This window comes from Pleurodeles waltl, chromosome 7 (genome assembly GCF_031143425.1).
Source record: "Pleurodeles waltl isolate 20211129_DDA chromosome 7, aPleWal1.hap1.20221129, whole genome shotgun sequence".
Lineage (NCBI taxonomy): Eukaryota > Metazoa > Chordata > Amphibia > Caudata > Salamandridae > Pleurodeles > Pleurodeles waltl.
The window spans coordinates 1,052,659,199-1,052,680,837 of NC_090446.1; the positions used below are offsets into that span (position 1 = coordinate 1,052,659,199).

Sequence of the window (21,639 nt, forward strand, 5' to 3'; positions counted from 1 at the left end):
ACATTCTACTTAGAAAATCAGCTACTTTGTTCTTGACTCCAAGCCAATACTGTACATCATTAGTAAAATCCAACAATTTTATTGACATCCTGCTCAATCTCGGAGATGCATTTTGTAATCCAGCAGTCGTCAAAACCTTTGTTAAAGGTTTATGATCAGACCTCAACAAGACATGCAGTCCCCACACAAATTGACGAAAATGGTTCAATGCCCACACACAAGCTAATGTTTCTCGCTCTATGACTGAGTATCTCTCTTCAGCTGGGGTCAAAGACCGTGATGCAAAGGCAACAACCCATTCATTGTTCTCATCATCACACTGTGTTAGTACCGCCCCCAACCCTTTATTACTTGCATCTGTTGTAACAATGGATTTGCATTTGGGGTCAAATCCCTTCAGAAATGGTGCTTTACAAATTTCAATTTTTAAATCCTGAAACGCCCTTTGACACTCATCTGACCAAATAAATTTGGATTTGTTCTTGAGTAATTGTCGTATATGATACGTTTTTTCAGAAAAGTTCCTAATGAACTTGGAATAAAATTCAATTAAACCTAGAAAAGCTCTCACATCCTCTTTCCCAGCAAGACAAGTAGCCTCTTTGATAGCTTCCACTAAAGCTTGCTTCGGTTTAATGCCATTCTTGCTGATGCTATGACCCAAGTAAACCACTTCTTCTTGAGACAATTTACATTTACTATACTCTATTGTCAAACCTTTCTTCTTAAGGATTTCTAGAACCTGTTTCAACTTATTGTCATGTTCCTCTCTATTTTTACCCATGAATAGGATGTCATCTTGGAAAAACATCATCCCAGAGAATCCACTAAATATATTACTCATAATCCTTTGAAACATCGCTGCAGCTGATGCTAGTCCAAAAGGCACTCGGGTATATTGATAACATCCAAAAGGCATTATGAACGTTGTGTATTTCTTACTATCCTGGTGTAAAGGCACCTGATGGTAAGCAGATTTTAGGTCGATAGTTGAAAACCAACACATATTCTTTGTTGCGGAAAACATTTCATTTATGCGTGGTAATGGATACTGGTCAATAAAGATGTTTTTATTCAGCTCCCTAAGGTCCACACATAATCTTACTTTACCATTGGAACGCCTTACAACTACTAATGGAGAAACCCATTCTGCTGACTCAACTTGCTCAATAATGCCACCCTCCACCAGTTTTTTTCAATTCATCATGAACCTCCTCCTTAATAGAGATAGGTATGTGTCTAACCTTATGAATACATGGAATTGCTGATGATTTTAATTCTATTTTGTGCTGGAAATCATTCAACAGCCCCACGTTACCAGAAAATAATTCTGGGTAAGAATCCAATATTTCTTCCTTCCCTCACAATTTTCTTTAATTGTCAACACTGGATCTGGACTGTTGGGGTTCAAAATTATTCCTAAATCACCCTGGTGCGTCCAACCTAAGACTGAGGGTCCCTTTTTAGAAACGTACAATTTGCACTGTGCTTTCCTTTCTTTAAACTGAAATTCGAACTCCCGGAAACCCACAAATTCAATTTTGTCTCCAGTATAGCTCTTGGCAACAACCTCAGAGTTGTCAAGATGTGTGCCTAATTTTTCCACTAATTAATCCTTCCATACATCTTCATTCACTATAGTAAAGGGTGAACCTGAATATGCAATCACCTTAATCATCACCCCCCCTACCGCCAATTCACACCATGATCCTTTTAACTTGATCTACACCTAAAATGTCGTAATCTATACAAAACACCTGATGAACATTTGTATTCTCCAAATCATCGGAATTAGCGTCACTGTCCTCTCTAATGTATTTAACATTCACTTTTGAGTTAACAGATTTCCTCCTGCAAACCTCTGCATAGTGACCTACAACACCACAATGAGAACACTTTTGATTCCTTGCGCAGCATTTTTTGAAAAATGCTAAGTGGTCAGCGCTCCCACACCTATAACACTTCTTTTGTTCCACACTTACGGGTTTGCAATTATAATCCGTTGCTTCTTGAAGCTTTTTTTTTAGTTTCACCACCTTTCCAGTATTTTGCATTAGATATTTTGTTAACTTCTTTTATTTCTTGTACTTCATCTATTACCGCTTTGGCACATCTACCTGTAAGTTCTGCTTTCTTTACTAGAGCAATCACTTCCTTTAGAGGTGCTTCACCGTTGACCCACAGTTTATCCTGAATATTTGGGTTGCTCGCATGCATAATAATTTGATCACGAATAAGTTCTTCTTGGAGTGGACCAAAACAACATGTTAATGCCAGAGCACGAAGTGCAGCAACGTAGTCATCAACATTCTCAGTTTTTCCTTGTTTCCTCTGGAAAAACGTATACCTATCTACAGCAACCCACAATAGGTGAGAAATGTGCATCAAGATCCTCCAAAGCATGCGTGAATACATTCCCTCCTTCTCTGGGTTTCTTTTCAATCTGATTGTATGTTTTAAGCCCTCCTGGACCTAAGCAATACAGCAGTACCTTTTTTTTTTTCTCCGGTGAAAAATCCTCTTCCTCAAAAGTGTCTATATAATTACAAAAGTACTCTTTCCATTCCTTCCAAGGCATAGTGGGCTCTCCTTTCGCAGGAATAAATGGTTGAGGATTGGATAAGTTCAATGAGTGTAATGCACACGTTTCACTGCTTGTAATGAGATGGCAGAAACAAAGAAAATAACACAAGTGCACAATATATCGGTTAAATTTGATAATAAACAGCAATGTGTTAGTAATAGAGATCAACTAACATGTGAACAGTTGATTGTAATAATACAATTGTGTAAAATGCTGGTATTACATAAAAGCCCAGTAGGTGGCGCAGTTGTATAACATTTTAATGATATTAAACTCTCCAAATTGATTCCACATTCAAAATGTTCGAACGTTCGTGTTCGTAATCAGCTGTGATGATCAGCAGAGAATGAATGACTCATCTGTCAACAATATAAGCTGTGCTGATCAGCGAATCTTTGTAATGCTGAAATTTAACCAACAAGCTGTGTGGAACAGCAAATGTACCAGAAATATGTCTTCCAGGAGGAGACACTGTGGGTAAATTCACAGTACAGTTATATCATATGGTAATGAGGATACACAATCCTCGAGATCCGGCAGTTGAGGACTGGCTGGGAGACGCATAAAGTAGGTAATGGATTTTAAATGTACTCACGTTCGTGCTGAATTAAGCGTATACTTGCCACAGCTGAATCCGTCCTCTGAGACTGTCGAAGTGCATTCTTTGTATGTTTAGAGGACTCATGTGGGAACGAACGAGTATTTTGTGGCTCACTTATTAACAGTTTCCTTGGTCCTCTTCAATCCTGTACTGTGTCCGATTCACCTGCCAAGCTTGATTACGGTAGGGCCTACAGTATCATTACAACAGGCAGAGTAGTGTCACTGCCTCTCCATCAACACAATCTGCTTCACCACGTCCAGGGCTGCGCCACTTTCGTCGCCAATTTTTGTAGTAATCACTGCAGTCTTATTTTGATGTAGGTTCTTTATTTAGCAGCCCCAGACAACATTGTACAGGCAGAGGATCCTTCACCACCAGCTTCCTCCACTCCAACCGCCACCCATAGAATTCCCCACACCAAAGGTTCTAATGTTACATCATAGCACAAGACTGTGCTAATCTATCAATATACATAAGTGTAAAGAATGACATACATTACATACGTTACAACACAGTGTAGTCCGGCCGCGCTTACCTGTTTGCCGGTGGGAAGAATCGCAGGTGAAGATCTGGTGGCCTACTCCAGTGCACCCCCACTGCTCGTTTCTGCCTGGTAAAAGCCCCAGGGGCCTCAGCTGTGCCAGTTACTCCCCCTTCCTCTGGTACAGCAGAGTGAGTCGGGTTCACATCAGCTGGCCCTAAGCCCGGCTCTGCCACCAAGAACCCGCTCCTCCAGGTCACCCACGCCGTCACCTTGTTAAGCGGCCTCTTTGTGCTCCGATGCGGTTCCTGTGGGTCAGCTTTGGTGGGACATATCTCTGCCGCAAACTGAAGTTGGGGTCTCAGGGGGCTCAAGAGGTGTCGCCACTGTGTTTAGGGGTTGAACTCGGGCAGGGGTGAGCAATAGCCCGGAAGGCGGAGTTTGGCCGGGAAAGCCACAACTTGTGCCTTACTCCATCGGCGCCTGACCACGCCCCTAGCAGGTCTACTGTATGGAGTTTCCTAGCCTAGTGTAGGGAACGTCAGTCAATCCCATGCATGGATCCCATTTCCTCTAAATTAACTGTGTGGCTCTCATTACTAGGGCTGCTAACCGGAGTCACAAGCCTCACCAGGACTACCTGTTGTGTAGGAACACTTCTGCTGCTGTCCCGGGATGAAAAGTGAGTGGCAAGAAATACGCAGATTTTTTTGATAAATAAAATCAGACAATGGAAGGATGTCTTAAAACATTGTCTTAACTCGGAGTACCTCAGCACTCAGCTCAGCCCACAGTTTTCAGGAAGTTTCAAGGAAACTCACCTCATCCTCATAATAATGTCGACTATGGAAACCGCATTTTTGTGGTTTTAATCTTCAGATTCCTCTGTAAATAGGGTGTTTTGGTATCTGTATTAATTTACTAGTACTGGCTTGAAACTAATTTTAATTTGTTATATTTTAGTGAATACAGTTCATGCTGTTTTATGTTGGATTTTAATTAATCAAACCTAATAAATGATTTACTTACACTACGGACTTAGAGTGTTTCACCAAGAGGCTTTGCCTGCTGTAAATGAAACACTGCAGGGAAATGGGGAATAACCACTGGCATGAGTTCCTGCATTCCTGATTACCGGACTATTTCCCCACCATTTCTCAGTGAACCATTAGGGACCAACTAGTGTTCCCTCCTCACAATATCTCCACTGGAATTACCTATGTCCGCAATATATCTAACTCTGAGCTGAGGGGTAGGACTACTGGGCTCTTTCCTGGCCCACGCATAAAAGGCCCCTATAAGGTTACCACCTGCAACATGGTTCAAATCCCACAACCACCCCAAAGTGGAATACACTGATAGCTCCCTGCAAGGCATTTTAAAATCTCCCCAGCTCTCTGTATGCAGACTCAAAGCAACGCAAGAATGAAAGTCATGCAGTGATCATCCAATTTATCTTACCATGCACTGTTGTAACTCCACAAAGGCATAATGTGTTGATCCGAGCCTCTTCTGCTCAGAAGTAGCAGTCTTATTAGCTAAGGTCATTACGTACTGCTTCAGAAAATCTATTCAGAATTTATGGAATCTACGAGCTGCAGTGGCCTACTGCTCAAGTTGATCCCAGACCCTGTTGGCATAGCAAGATCACTATACAAAGCAATATACACTTTGAAGGTGATGCCTTTGGACCCTTTTTTACATGTTGGCTCACGATTGATCCCCCTCAATCTACTGGTATAGTGACAGTTCTAGATACACTCTGAAATAATAGGGTCAATAAACTGGTTCCTTTCAATGCAATATCGGGTAGCCCAGCTTGTCCATCTTCTATTGATGACTTAAATTCCTCCACACATGTAAGGGTCCTGCTACATGTCCAATCCTAATTTCATAGTCGTCTTTTGGCAGAGGTGATTGTTGGTGTCCGTATCCTTAACATTAATAAGTTAACACATTTGCTCCCATTAACATTTTTTTCTACTTTACCCAGTTTTTATTAAAATGATTGTTTCTTTTTTGTCCATTTCAGATGTTGAAAGGGAATGATCCAAACATGATGTGTTCCTGTGCAACTATCTTGTTTAACATAATTCTGTCACCCCTCCCTAGTCTCTTGATCAAAGCAAATCTGATGTTGGCTTTCTTAATTCTGTTTGTAAACATACCAAAACCTTCCATTCGGGTCTCTGGGTTCACTCTAGGCATCGTAGTGAATCCCCTTGATGTGCACCTATGGCAAAGAACAATTAGACGTCCACAGAAACACCATAAGAGTCTCCACCAACTCCGACGACATCATCAAGTCCGCCGAGCACCTCCACTTCACAATCTACGTAAACGCCAACAACACACTCAGAGGAACACTGGTCTACATACCCCCTGGCCCGAGACCACAGTTCTGCGACGACATCACCGACACCATCAGCTCCCAAGCCCTCGCCTCAACGGACTACATCCTCCTAGGCGACCTGAACTTCCACCTGGAGGATAACAACGATACCAACACCACCAACCTAATCGACACCCTCGCCAACCTCGGCCTCAAGCAACTTGTCACTTCACCGACCAACTCCGCAGGCCACACACCGATCCCATCTTCTCAACCAGCAACCACGTCTCCTTCAGCCACACCACCGAACTCTACTGACAGACCACCGATGCATCCATTTCTCCTACCAGAAACCAGTCACTCACCACCACCGCACACAACCCACCGATGCAACTGGAACAAAATATCCACAGACTAACTGATTTCCACCCTCGCCTAGATCCCCCCCGGACCTCAGACCCCAAAACAGCCCCCACCAACTTGCACCACTAGATAGAAGACTGCGCCAACACCCTCGCACCACTCAAAAAACACCCAAACACCCCGCACATAATCAAGGCCAGCTGGTTCACTGCAGATCTACAGGAATCCAAACGACAATGCCGCAGAATGGAAAAAAGCTGGCGCCGTGACCCTACCATCTCCAATCGCATCGCCTTCAAGGAGGCCTTACGCAGACATCACCAAATGATCCGCACCGCCAAAAGGACCCACTTCAAAAAACGCATTGACACCAACGCTCACAACATCAAATAACTCTTCGGCATCATCAAAGAGCTATCCACCCCCAGGGCCTGCTCCAACGAACCCCCGCCATCACAGGAGCTCTGCAACTCACTCGCATCCCACTTCTGTCTAAAGATATACAAAATCCACAACAGCTTCAACTTCCAGTCCCACCAGCTAACTACAAACACCCACAAACCCTACGCTCCAAGCAACACCCACCTCCTCCACACCTGGACCCCTGTCATCACAGAAGACAGCGCAAGCACCATGGCCACCATACACTCCGGATCACCATCAGACCCCTGCCCACACCACATCTTCAACAAAGCTAACACCATCATCGCCCCCCATCTCTGCCACACCATCAACAGTTCCTTTGAATCAGCCACCTTCCCAGAGAGCTGGAAGCACGCAGAAATCAACGCCTTGCTAAAGAAACCAAAGGCAGACCCTGACGACCCCAAGAACTACCGACCGATCTCCCTCCTCCCCTTCCCAGCCAAGGGCATCAAAAAAATCATGAACAATCAACTATCCCGGTTCTTGGAAGACAACAAGGCACTCAACACCTCCTAATCCGGATTCCGCAAAAACCAAAGCACCGAGACCGCACTCATTGCTGCCACAGACGACATCAGGACCATGCTCGACAGAGGAGAAACAGCAGCACTCATCCTCCTGGACCTCTCTGCAGCTTTCGACACGGTATGTCATCACACTCTCCGCACACACCTCCACAACGCTGGAATCGGTGACAAAGCACTGGACTGGATCTCGTCATTTCTCACGGACAGGACCCAGTGAGTCCGCCTCCCGTCATTCCTATCAGAAGCCTCCGGAATCACCTGTGGCGTCCCTCAAGGATCTTCGCTCAGCCCCACACGTTTCAACGTGTACATGGCCCCCCTCGGCAACATCGCACGAACGCACCACATCAACATAGTCTCCTACGCTGATGACACTCAGCTCATCATCTCCCTCACGAAAGACCCCACTACTGCAAAGGACAACCTCCACAACGGACTCCACGCCATCGCCAGCTGGATGGAATCAAGCCACCTCAGGTTAAACCTATACAAGACAGAATAACTCATCTTCGGCACCAACCCCTCAGCTTGGAACGACTCCTGGTGGCCCACCTCCCTAGGATCCGCACCCTCACCCACTACCAATGCACGCAACTTGGGCTTCATCTTTGATTCCACACTCAGCATGACTCAGCAGGTCAATGCAATCTCCTCTTCCTGCTACAACACCCTCCTCCTGCTCCGCAAAATCTTCAAATGGATTCCCATCGAAACCAGGAAAGCCGTCACCCACGCCTTGGTCAGTAGCCGATTGGATTACGGAAACACCATATATGCAGGAATAACAAATAAACTCCAAACAAAGCTGCAAAGAATCCAGAACGTATCTGCCTGTCTCATTCTGGACATCCCATGCTGCAACCACATCTCACCCCACCTCAGAGACCTACACTGGCTACCAGTATCAAAGAGGATCACCTTCGAAATCCTCATCCACGCACACAAGGCCCTCCACAACACAGGTCCCGCCTACCTCAACGACAGACTCACCTTTCACACCCACACCCGCAACCTTCGCTCTACCAACTGCACCCTCGCCTACGTTCCTCGCATCCGTCGTACGACCGCCGGAGGAAGATCATTCTCTCACCTTGCCGGAAAGACCTGGAACTCCCTACCGATCCACCTCCGCCTGACCTAAGACCTTCTATCATTCAGGAAACACCTCAAGACTTGGCTTTTTCGACCAGTAGCTCTCCCCCCCCCCACTAGCGCCTTGAGACCTTACCGGGTGAGTAGTGCACTCTATAAATCCCTGATTGATTGATTGATTAATTGACGTACTCCGCAGTACCAAGCCACCCTGCTTAACAAACATCCTTCATTCTGGGTTCCCCTTGCATGTCCACTTTTGGATATTTCAACAAGATATGGCCCTGTATACAAAACACATATGTAAATTGTACTCTTAAGTACTGCAGTATATGCCACTGTCTCACTTACACTCATTTGTTTCAGATGAAAAACTCAGTCACTCACTCCACGTAATCATTTGATTCCGATAAAACACTCAAGTCACTCACTACAAGTAATCACTTAGTACTCCATTACAGTATGCAGACGAGCTATTTTAATTGGAGTTCATATATCTACTCACCCTTTAATTTATAATGCTATCTACCCTTATTTTTGTATACTGTAATCATCACAACCCTCACCTTTAACTCCTCCTTTGATTAGAATCACATATGCAATCAAGGCAAATAGATGTAGCTTTTACCTGCTTACTGGTACCAATGGTATGTCACTAGTGTGTTTCTTCCTTCCTCCCAGTGACTGTCTATGCAGGGGCTGATGTTTCCACATGTACTCAGTATACAGTTTTAGAAATTACATAATATTAGCTGTTAATGATGGTAAGAGCTGTCATCACTTGTCACAGGTGCTCGTCCCTACTCCCATCCACCTCTGGTCATTATTGGTACACCTACCCCTCATTATTTACGGTACTGCAGGAAATTGTATTGTATTGTATTGTAGGAGCATTTGTAAAGCGCATTCCGGCAAAAAAGCATCGAAGCGCTGGACCAAGTGAGATACAGGGAGACCAGGACTATGCCTAAATAGAAGAGTTAAGGACTCCTGACCTAATGTGAAAAGAGCCACGTTTTTAATGTCTTTCTAAAGGCCATGTATGTCTCCGCCAGTCTAATCATTAAAGGCAAGGAGTTCCAAGGTCTCGCTGCCTCCACCGTGAAGGCTCTGTCCCCCCACCTGGCCTTATGGCAACGGGGTACCGCAATCAAAAATCTAGATGCGGATCTGAGGGTCCTTGTTGGTTGATAGTGCTGTAGGGCAGAACACAAATATTCACATCCCTATTTGAACTTGATCCTTTTATCAACAGGTAACCAGTGAAAGCTGTCAAAGGCTGCTACTAGCTTCAGGATCAAGCGAGCTGACGCATTTTGAATGAGTTGAAGTTTATGGAGGGCGGCTTCACTAATATTTAACAATAAGGAGTTGCAGCAGTCTAGTCTGGATATAACTAACGCCAGAAATACAGGTACTTTCAAATTATCTTCCAGAAAGAAAAAAATAATTCTTAGAGTTTTCAGGGCCCAATAACAGACTTTAATCGTCTTGTTGACCTGTTGCTCGAAGGATAGGGAACTGTCAAATACCATGCCCAGATTTCTGCATGAGGTGCACGGAACATTCCAAAGTTTGCTATCAAGACCAAAAAAAAAGATTTCAGTCTTGTTGCCGTTTAATTTAAGCCAATTACTGGACATCCAGCTGTTTATAGCATTCATGCATTGCTGGAATCTATTCCTCGTTTCCTCCCAATTGCGGGAGACTGGGATAATCAGTTGCATGTCGTCAGCGCATGACACAATATGGAATCCAAAAGAGCGTACCAGGCTAGCCAGTGGTGCAACATATAGATTAAAAAGAGTCGTACTAAGAGACGAACCCTAAGAAACTCCACAGGGCAGTTGGAAAGGAGTTGCTGTGTGGTTTCCGCAGGACACAGTAATGGATCTATCGGTCAAAAAAGACCTGAGAATATCAAGTGTCTTTTCTTTTATTTCTGCCTGATGCAGGCGCTGAATAAGAAGATGCAGAGATATCGTATCAAAGGCAGCGGACAAGTCTAACAGGACCAGGATGGTGCCTTCCTCCTTGTCTACTCTTCTACGGATTATATCCGCTGAAGATATTAGTGCAGTTTCTGTGCTATGATCACGGTGGAATCCATGTTGATGTGGATCCAGCCTGCCATTAGCTCATAAAAAATCCACCAGTTCCAAATTAAGGTGTTTTTCTAAAATCTTGGCTGGGGTAGGTAAAAGGGATATCGGGTGTAAGTTAGACAAATCTGAAACATCCTTGCCTGTTTTCTTAGTTAGAGGAATAATGATAGATTCTTTCCAGGTCTCTGGAAAACAACCTTCCTGTAGAATGTCGGCATAAACTGGTTCCAAGGCAGTGGAAATGAGGTTGGAAACCAGCTTAAAAATACGCAGAGGGCAGGGATCATTACTAGAGCCGGATTTTACTGCCGCTAATAAATCAGAGATTCTTTAAGATGATAGAGGCTTAAAACCTTTAATCTGGTTTACCGTGTTAGGAGGTGGTAAATCCTCCCACCTGTCACCCTCTGTTTCTGAAGTAACTTGTGTAAAATTAACCTGCAGTTGAATAATTTTGTTTTGCGCTCCTGCCTGCGATAGATTCTCTGCAGGTTTTTAAGATCCTCGGACTACCATGGCGCAGATTGGGGGCATCCTTGTTTAGGATCAGAGGGAGCGAGATGAACTAAAGAGTCAATGGCTGCTCTCGTTCCTATTTCAAAGGACTCTAGATTAGTTCAGCCCAGTGCTTTTGCCTGTTCCCAGCCTGACTTGAGCACCTGGGTCAGGTTAGTCACCTGAACCTTGTGCCAAGGTCTCCTAAGTCTTGTCATACAATGCATTTTAGTGGCCATATCTGAGCTTGATAACTTAAAAGTTAACAAATGGTGGTCAGTCCAGTCCAGAGCCCTATTGTCTAACCTAGTACCATTTCCATGCAGAATGAAAATGCCATCAAGAGTGTGTTCAGCACAGTGAGATGGGGTCAAATCCCCAGGATGCCAGTCCAGACTCTTCATCATGCTTATAAAATCACAAAGGGCTGGGTCGGATTGATCTTCTAGATGTAGATTAAAATCGCCCAAAACAATAGCTTTGGCAGACAGAATCAGAGGTTCCAATAAGGATAGCCAGGCTGAGAGGAAATCCTTCTTAGGGCCGGGCGGTCTGTTTAATAGTAATCCCTCCAGGAGGATTGTACGCTGGGAGTGGATCTTGAAAAGGGCACCTTCACAATTAGTCTGACTGATATTAAGCCCCTCCAGGATGCTGCTGAGGTGATTTTTAAGAATAACTGCGAGCTCACCTCCTCTTTTCTCAAGCCTATCTAGACTAGCGAAGGAGAACCCTGGGGAAGAAGCCAGTAAAAAATCTGGGTTGGAGTGCTCTCTAGCCCAGGTTACAGTGATAAAAAAGGCAGTCCATTTTAGCCATTTCTATCAGTTCCCTGATTTCGAGTGAGTGCTTAGTCAGCGAGCGGGCATTAATTAATCCGCAGGTAATGTTGGTTTCCTCGCTGTCTATCAGCTTCTTATTACACCCCAGCCCTTGGTCCTTACCTAGGGAGAGGCTTTCCTTGGGTGATGTATTAAAACACCAACCGCATGTCGCACATTTGAAAAAGCTAGCATGGTAAGGATCCGCCAAATTGCAGTACGTATATGAAGACTCTCTATTGAGGGGTAGAAGCTCTTGTTTCCAGAAGGTCATACGAGGGGGGGGCTATTTTTTAAAATATAATATTTGGCCCTCGGCCCTGTCCGGTAGCAGACAGACGCAGACGGGGTTGCCTTAGGCGCACCTGCTGCGTGCGTCTGCTGCACGGCCGCGTCTACATCCGCTTTTATGCGGTGGTGAGAGCCGCCTGGTCAATTATGACAGTGGGGAATAACTACAGGAATGGGTTCTGCATGCTTAATTACTGCACTATTTCTGCACCATTTTCCAGTGGACCATTAGGAACAAACTAGTGACCCCTTTTTATAATATCTCCCCTGCCACTCAGGATGTTTTTACACTATGTGATAGAAGTCATGCCATAGAAGATCATGGCTGTCACTTGCAGCCGAGCTGTTACCACTATCACCAACACAATCAATCCTGCCCTCATGTGGGCACACCAAAAGCCATGACCCAATGCTCCATTTGAGTCGTAGAGCGCACCAGGATCCAAGGATCCACGGCATGATTTGTGGATCGCAGCATTTGAAGATATACCCCATGATATGAGGAACTACTGCATGATTTGAGGAATTGTTACACGATTTGAGGATTCCACAGACTATAAACTCCACATTAGGGCCATGGCCAGGTGCTTGGCTTTCCTTCCTGTTGACGAGAAGAAGCCTCTGCTTGGGTCCTGTTGTTCACCTATGTTCTGATGCTTGGATTTAGCTCTTCATGTTTTCCAGGATCTCAAGTAGAGATTATCTTCAAGCGAGATGACATAAACATGTCCCCAGGTGTTTTCTGTTTGCAGTGCTTATTGAAATTCCTTCTGCAGCATCATTTCAAAGACTTTCCTTGAATCGTTGGATCTATTCAACCTCTCCCAGCACTGCCTTGAGAGGCCTTAGGTTAGTGGTAACTAGGGAGGGTTAATTATCACTTGTCTGGATTGTGGGATTCCTGCTGACCCTTGCATTGCCTGTTTCACCTGTCTACCGTAATTCAGTCTCACCCTCACAGTTGTGCTGTAACAATTGCCTGCTGGGCCTCAGCATTGCTATATGCAGGACCTCTGTTAAATTGTGTTTCCAATAATTGCCTCAAGTTGTAAAGCAGTTGTACGACATTGGAACTCTGGGCATTGGTAAAAAACTGTCTCATGACAATTATTTGGCTCTAGCAATATGAAGGTTCTGCACCTTTTATGCATTTAATGTTTACTGCTGTGCAGCAATTATTAGAGCAAATCTTGTGTATGCCTCATTTCCTATATAATATTAGCATACATGTAAAATCTGTGTAAATTAATAAAACACATAGAATTTAAGTTGATGTAAGAGAGATTCTGAGAGAACCTCCATCTGACAAAACAACCTGTGATTACAAATTGCTGACATCTTTAGTGTGGCTTCTTTTATAGTCCTATTCCTGTTTCCCTGTTTTTATGGGCAGTACAAAGTGCAGAGTTGGATGTTTTCAGGGATGCGGAAGGAGACTGTAGGCTTCCATGCCATGCCATTCCTGCAGCAATCTTCCAATTTACAGGTTAGTATGTTTGAGGCTTCAAATTCAGCTGCCACAAAATCTATCCAATTACCTTCTCACTAGAGGAATGAAATCACAAGATTGTGCAGGATTTGTTCCCTTAGACAAGCTTTTTGCTTAAATATTCAACTGTTCCAAATACATTCATTACAAAGTCATTCACAAATATACCCTACAGATAGCGGGATGTCTGTAGATTGAGGCTTCGTGATTCATTGTATGGTGTCCCAGATACCCTATGAGAGGTAGACAGAACTCATATTACCTCAGCAGATTTGATCACTCATATATACACATAGATTTGGCAAACCCATGCAGACTACATTAAAGAGGCTGGGCATACATCTCTTAGAGTTTCTTTTATGGCACACAATTCATTGAGGGGAGGGTCTTTGAGGTAGCAAAGGACCTCACACAAGATTAGTCAAGGTGCACACGTTCCACCTGCTTTGGGAAATCGTGTAATTATTGTGTAGCGCCACTTGTCATTCACATGGCTGGATTCCACTGTACCAGATAACACTCAACATTCATAATTCGTGCCCTACTTAAGCCCCCTAATATACTACCTGCTAGGAATCTACTATCGGGCAGGAATAATCATAAGGTGGGTCTCTGGACACTCTTGCTAACTTTGCATGCAGGGTCCATAGTCCGAAAGAGTTTCCGAGGTATGGTAAAGTCAAGCTAGCCTCCATGTAGAGCAGCAATCTGCTGCTCCAACGGTGGGTGGCAAGTGGGAAACACAGGATGACAGCAGCCTCCGACTTAGCCTGTTCCCATGTAGTAAACCCTGAACTAGTGATTGTACATGGGTACTAACATTTTTGCACATTTGCAGCTCCTGTGGAGAAACTAACATATTTTAGATATGTGGTGTGTAGACCTGGCTCCTTCCTCATTACACATGCACACACCTATGCTCAGCTACTGATGGTAAGCACAGTTTTCTTGCCATCATTATCTTACCTTTATTTCCATTTGTTATGAATACAGTGGTGTACTCGACTTCCCCCTGCTGTGCGGTGCTTTCTGTATAAAATGAGAACATAAATACTGATTGTGAAATGGATACATCCAAACAAGAACAGTGATTATGATTTAGTTCATCTCTTGGTACTGGATGTTTCATTTTTTTACTAAAAGGCTATCTTTGTTAGTAAATGTTTCTTATAAGCTCACAACAGTTATGCCAACCAAAGAAACTGAGACATATGTGCAGGTTGACCATATGTACCTAACTAGGTTGAAGTCTAGGATTCTAATTCACGTGGCATTATGAAGTATTTACAGATCCAGATCTTTGCTTATTTATCCTAACCGTCCATTCTCCTATTTGACTCCACATACCTTTTCACAAAATCAGAATGTTTGCTCCTATATTTGCCTTAGTCCGTCTCTTGAACCTTCTCAGTGTTGGGCTTCAGACTGTGGAGTACTATACCCTGAGAGTTAAGATCAAAATCCACCACAGTAGGACTGTACTCTGTTTTCATATACACATTGTCAGAACCCTCATGAGAAAAAATCCAATTGTCAGTAGGGTACACCTAGTCAAAACATGTTAATTTCCGATCCTGATTAACAAAATAAGGCCAGGCAGAAGTTTAGAGCTGCACCGTGCATTTGTTAATGTGGAAATTCAATCTCATTCCATATTTAATGGGGGTATATGGGAACGGGTATCTCTACCAGTATAAACAGTTTTCGGTGTAGAAATAAGCAAAAACGTAAATGTTTAAATGCATGCTTGCGATAAAGCTTTGCATTCAGAATTTTCCACTTTGTGCAAATTATGTGTAAATTATACGCATACTCCTGAAATTTTATGACTGACTTAGAGTCGCCCAAGTACACTTGAGAGTCTTCTTGGGGTAACTGTGCTCCAGATATAGTAGTAGTCCTTCAGGAGAAAATGACAACTTCCACATCTAAGCCCCTGTGAACTGGACCCTTGAATAACCCCACCACACAGATAGCATAAATTATGTACCCATCGAGTGAAGCAGGGCCAGAACAACCAAGTTCTGTTTCAATTTACTTTTTTTTCTCTCAAAGAATTTGAATGGTTTTAACGGAATTCCGTCATAGTTGCTATAAACAGATACTTGATATTGTGAAATTACATATGTCACCTTAACTACCAACGTTTTAGAGGTTACACAAACAACATCACGCACTAACAACTTGTAATTCACTTTGAAGCCTTCCTCAGAACAATGTGTTGCAAGTACATAATTAACCCAAATGCCCCATTACCCCCCGCCGTCCCTGGGGCGTCCAGTGTCAGGGTGGTTTACATTTCCATGAATATACCTTCGTCTTAGAAGTACTGCAAAGGGCAAAGCATCTACAAGGGGCGCTACTGCACACATCAGAGGGCCCGCGAGGATCACCTAGCATCTGATGACTGAGTTCAGGCACTGTAGCGGGGTTGCAGCCAAGTGGAGTAATTAGGGGTGTGAGGGCGAGGATAGTGACAAGCCTGGTCGAGCTTTCACAAGCGTATTAGCCGGGGATGAATCTCCTTTCTAGCTTATTGATTTGAGAGGCCTTAATGCAGGACTTTGGTTGGGGTGGTTGGGGGTGGCGGGGATGGAGGGTGGGCAGATTGGGGAAAGAAAGAGGGAGTTTGGGTGGCTGGGGTTATCATCTTTGTCCCCATGATGTTTAATTCTAATATTAATTTATTCCACAGCAATGCAGTGGGTCTCCTCAGGTGGCCTGACCTCTCTTCTTTGCGGAGTTCCCCACTCTCAGTGGAGCCCGTCTTTCTTCCATGTCCTAACACTGGGAGACAGTGCAGTCTTCCATTGCAAATCTATACTGTGCTTAGCTAATAAAAGGCGAAAGGTCAGCAAATTTAATTTTTGAGGGTCTGGGGCACATGCCTGTCAAGAAGGCTTCAGAGATTGTGGTCTGTACTACTTTCCAAAACACACACAGGCTTAAGCAGGCCCACATGATGTGAGTAAAGTCTGTGGTGGTGTGGTGGCATCTGGGGCAGTCTGCCCGCGCTCCAGGGTAGATCTGCTTCATCTTTTGTGGTGTGAGATAGGAGTGATGTTTTAGGTTCGGAATTAGATTCAGGCGAGGTTGCACATGTTGTGTCAGTATTTGTTTTTTCACTTGTTAGCACTGTCTGGGCAAAGGTTCCACCTCACTAGCAACAGTTTAACCTCCAAATACAGCAATGTAGTTGAAAGGTGACCAGTTCACTTTTGTGAAGGGCTTTCCTCCACATGGCACGTTTTTAATAACTTTGATCTCACTGAGCTAGAAACAAAGTTGGGTAAAATCTACAAATTATACAGCTGGTGATGGATTATGTGGCAAATGCAGCATATTCGAGTAGCCTTGTCCATAAAACTCAAATTCCCCTTTTTAAATAACCTAAAAATTAAGTTATTAAAAAAATACTTACTCCCATGTTAATGTACTGCATAATAAATTACCAAAAAAAGGCGTGCGTGGTACTTACCTGCTTGGCAAAGATATGGATGGTATCTTTCTGTGAGTTAAACAACCGAGTTGAAGGCTGTATACCCATTCTCTGGCCTGAAGGCCTTCTTGCCATCCATTAAGGGGAAGGCTGATCCAGGTTCTTATGGATATAACCACCACCATGAGCTACTGCAACTAGCAGGGCAGAGTGGGTTCCTGGGTCATGTGTCAGGAGGATTCACATCTTTGTAGGTGGTAGATATCATCTTTCCTTACATATGACCATCCACAAACTCAGTATATTCTAGGATATGTTTCTACATTGGTGTGGTGCCCAGGACATTGACTGCTACAGGCAAAGTTGTTGGACATCTTCTTTTGCTCTGTCTTTAGCCCAACATAGTCTTGCAGTGGACATTTCAAAAGGTTATTTGTTGGCCCTTTGGGTCTTTGTATGTTTGCTAGACCAACGGTCCTTTTACTGTCACCTGATGTGATGAGGTTTATTAAAAGTTTGACACACATGTACACTCCCATGCCGGTTATCATGTCACAGTGGGACCCTAATTTGGACTTGACATTCCTTGTGTATGGCTTTTGAGCCAATGCATGATTTCTCACTGTCTCCTGATCTTGAAGACTGTTTTTATCATTGCGATCATTGTTTGAGTGAACTGCAGACACTTTCAGTGCGACTGTCCGACACCACAAATTGGTGCTGAGGACTCAGATAGCTTTGTTACCAAAAGTGGTGACTCCCTTCCATGTTGGGCAAACCATCACTCTACCACAGTTCTTTGTTCCCCTTCAGTCTTTAAATCTTTACATTGATTTTACCAAGAACCATCAAGTGGATGATCAACTTTTTGTAGGGTTCTCTGATGCAAAGAAATGGAAGACTGTATAGAAGAGGGCTATGTCAATGTTGATAGTCCTCTGTACAAGACGTGTTATGCACTGGTCGAGAAACAGTCCTCAGAAGGTCTGAGAGCCCATTCCACCAGGAAGAAGGCCACTATAACTGTCTTGATGCAAGGGGTGCCTGTACTTGTTATTTGACAGCCTGCAATGTGGATGTCAGCACATACACTCACAAAGTACTGATGCATTAACAGCCACATAGATAGGAAAGACACCTCACCTGCTTGGTTCTGCAAGGCGTTTTGGCTTGAGTCTACTCCACAAACCCTCCACCTTGAGGAGGTGCTGCTTTGGTATCTATGTTAAGGAGAGGAATTTGGGTTTGGAAGGATCCAACAGAAGAACAAGTTACTTATCTTTCCTAATGTTCTTTCTGGTGGATACTCTAACTGCAGATTTCTCACTGCCCTCTAGCCTCACACTTCTGTGGAGCAGCCCCATTTTAACATCTAAAAGTCCCAAGTTAATGACCAACACCCTGTTATCAACAATTGTTCACGCCACAGCTCTGAGCGTGCAGAGCGAGAAAGGGCAAGAAACTGACAGCACACCGGTGTGGTGCTTATATTCGGGTCTGCTCTGTCACCGCTGGGGCAGTACGAAGTCAGAGTAGAGTTGCACAACGTGAACTAGTGGCGTGTGGGAGCACTGCTTTGTAAAATCTTCAAATCTAGCCAGAGGGAGTTTTGCCAAAAGGTTTGCATGTTACATGCAATGTGTATGTCTGAATGAACCAAGGTAAAGAAGCCCCTGCCCTTTTCATGTGCACAAGATGAAAGGAAAGTTAGCATCTTAGACAGTGGTAGTGTATTACTGAGTTTCTTGAGACTAGAGGGAGAGGAGTGCTAGACACTGAATTGGGGAGAGAGGAGATAGGTTCCCTTTAGAAATTCAGTAAGGCCTTTTTGTTAGTCTCCCTGAATACTGCCATTTGGTAGATGGGAGGTATAAAGGGGGGACCTGCAATTCCTGCTCTCACAATATGAAGGGTACTTTAGAAAGGACCTCTAAACAGAAATGGACCTGATTTTCAACAACAAGAGGAAAGTGGGCTGTCAGTGTTTGCATCCTTCCTCCTAGGTACAACAAAACTGCAAATCAAACATAACCTCCTGAAGGGCTCTCTCACAGTGAATTGCCCACTGTCTCACAATATGTGAAGGACAAACCGGATTCACAAAAAGTGTTAGGTATGGTCTCACCTACCCCCCGTCCCTTCCCAGGTGTCATGCTTCATCATTGATCATGCCACATTCACCAGAGAAATTGCTAGTGGTGAATTGGCTCCCTGTGGTTATGGGTAGAATGATTTTTGGAGGGCAGGGGGTATAATGAAACATTTCCTTTTTTAACAGATTTTATTGAAGTTTGTTTCAAATACATTTCACTTTCAAAATTGGCATATTTCTACAATCATATAGTTGTTACCATATCAATCAGCTTTTTTAAAGCAATCTTAAATAATTGTGGCTACTGTATGGTATACGATCATTAGCGTTGATCAAGTAGGAACATATCATCCACCCCACATTACTTGGCCAGGCAGCCTGTATGGTGTTTCTGTCCGCAGATATTCCGGATTTTCTGCCTTATGTTTAAGCCGATTTCTAATGTGGCTTCTCAGGCTGTTAGTATAAAGATACATCTTTCTCTTATCGGTTAACTAGCATGGTATGTAGAGTAATGCCATTCTAACTCCCCCTTACCCTCCCCCCCCGCCGCTCCACCTCCCCGAACAACAGTCCATTCAATTCTAGATGTGCCCATGTGTGTGTTGTGCCGCTATTCTGTTTAGGGTTCCTGTAGTTTAAAGCATGTGAGCAACTTGTCCTATGGTCTGCCTGCTTTCCCTGTTGTGGGAGCAATGCCTTCTCATGCAGTGGGTGATGGTGTGGGCTCATTAGCTTCTATAAGGGGTGTCCTAGTCTCTTCCTGCAAGGTTGCAACTAACTGTTCCCAAGCGCAAGTTATCATCTGGGGAGCCCCTACCGTGTCTGAGTTCCCGTTTCAACACAGGGCTTTCGTATTCTGCCCAGCACTTGAGTTCCCTCTTCCAACATAGCAGGTTGGGTCAGAGGGGTCTCTTCCAGTTCTTTGTTATCTCTCTTTTGGCCAGAGTGTATGTGAGGTCTTGCAATTTTCTAGTGGCTTTGTTCTTGTGTGTATGAGGTAACCAATGCAGGAGACAGTGGCCTGGTGTGCAAAAGGTTTCACATCTATGACCTCCGCCACATATGACATCACCACTCTCCAGTAATTGGCTAAGTGCGGACAGGCCCACATCATGTGGATAAAGTCTGCTGCTTCTTCCCCACACTGGGGACACTGTGTGTCTGTTAACGGGAGGTGGCCGCAAAGCCGTTTCGGAGTAAGATATGCTCTGTGTATGACATAAAAGTGTATGAGTTGAAACCTAGCGTTTCTAGAGACCTACAGTGCCCTCTCCAGTATCTGCTCTCAGGACTTTTCTGGTATCGGGATCCCCAAGTCCGTTTCCCATTTTTCTCACAGGTTGTTCAGGGGGCGCATTACTCCCCTACGGATTGTCCTATATAAGCTGGTTCTGGCCCTGTGTGTGCCATCCGAGGTCATTATATAGTTGCTGGTCTCGTTAGGTCCGGGCTCTTCGGAAGATCATACTCCTGTTGGAAGTCTTCGAATGGCATCAGGTTACCATCCCTGTACAGGTCCCAAATTCACATGGCCCCTGCCTCCTCCCAAGGCGTCAAGTTCCCCCACTCGCCTGCATGAGGCAGCCATTTGAGCCATGTAATTGGGATCTCAGGTGTGCAGGGCGTGCTCATGCCAGTCTTCTGGAGGCACAGTTTCCAACATCGGCGAAGGACCTGGATCTCGGGGCAGCAGATGGGTCCACTCAGTGCTTAATTTGTGCTTGTTGTTTCCGGTGCTGAGCACCAGCACTTATTTTTGAGGGCCGGGGCTTATTCTTCTGCCTCAAGCATTTGCTGGGAGCAAAAGACACATATGTGAAAGACGGAGGAAGATGCAAGAGTGAGCTGAAGGGGCATGGAGTGGCTTTATATGGATTGAAGAGGCCCAAGATGGCTTCAGGATTACGCCGCCTCAGTATTCCGTGTTCACACATTAAATTGCAGCAGTTGCTTGTTTCAGAGGAGTGCTTTGGGAACCGGCACCGTTTTATTTACAAATTAAGCACTGGGTCCACCCCAACGAAATGAAAGGGAATACCAGCCAGCTCGCAGATGGATGGAACCACCGTGGCCTCCCCACCAGATCGGGCTCTGCGCGCTGCCGTTTACCGGGTTAGCCACTGCAACTGGGCTGCCAGGTAATATGATTCGAAGTCTGGGACGGCTAGGACCCCCTCTGCACGCAGTCTTTTCAGATTGGCAAATGCCACCCGGCATCTCTCGGCTCCCCATATAAACGCTGTAATCAAGGAGTCCAGCTCCTTGAAAAGTGTGACAGGGATCCAGAGAATTAAGACCGCAAAATAGTACAAGAGTCTTGGTAGCGCCACCATCTTAATAAGTGCTTTTCTCCCTGCTACCGATAATGGAAGTGACTTCCAGAATCCCAGATTGGATTTCAGAGCCCTAATGGCGCTCCCTATATTACCTTCTAGGATATCCGCCCTGGTGTGGTAAACCTTGACTCCTGGATAGTACATGCATAAGGGCTCCAA

At 44.5% G+C, this 21,639-nt stretch overlaps 1 protein-coding gene across 6 annotated transcripts in view; it reads right to left on the bottom strand.

Moving 5' to 3' along the window:
* Positions 1-21,639, bottom strand: part of MILR1 (mast cell immunoglobulin like receptor 1) — a 305,761-nt gene that overhangs the window by 80,612 nt on the left and 203,510 nt on the right. For all 6 annotated transcript variants that reach the window (XR_011194184.1, XM_069199927.1, XM_069199928.1 and 3 more), the window contains one exon: positions 14,577-14,639. Coding sequence is in view for 5 of the 6 variants with exons in the window: in XM_069199927.1 (XP_069056028.1) it covers positions 14,577-14,639 (63 nt within the window). In the remaining variant the exon portion in view is untranslated. The remainder of the gene's footprint in view (positions 1-14,576; positions 14,640-21,639) is intronic.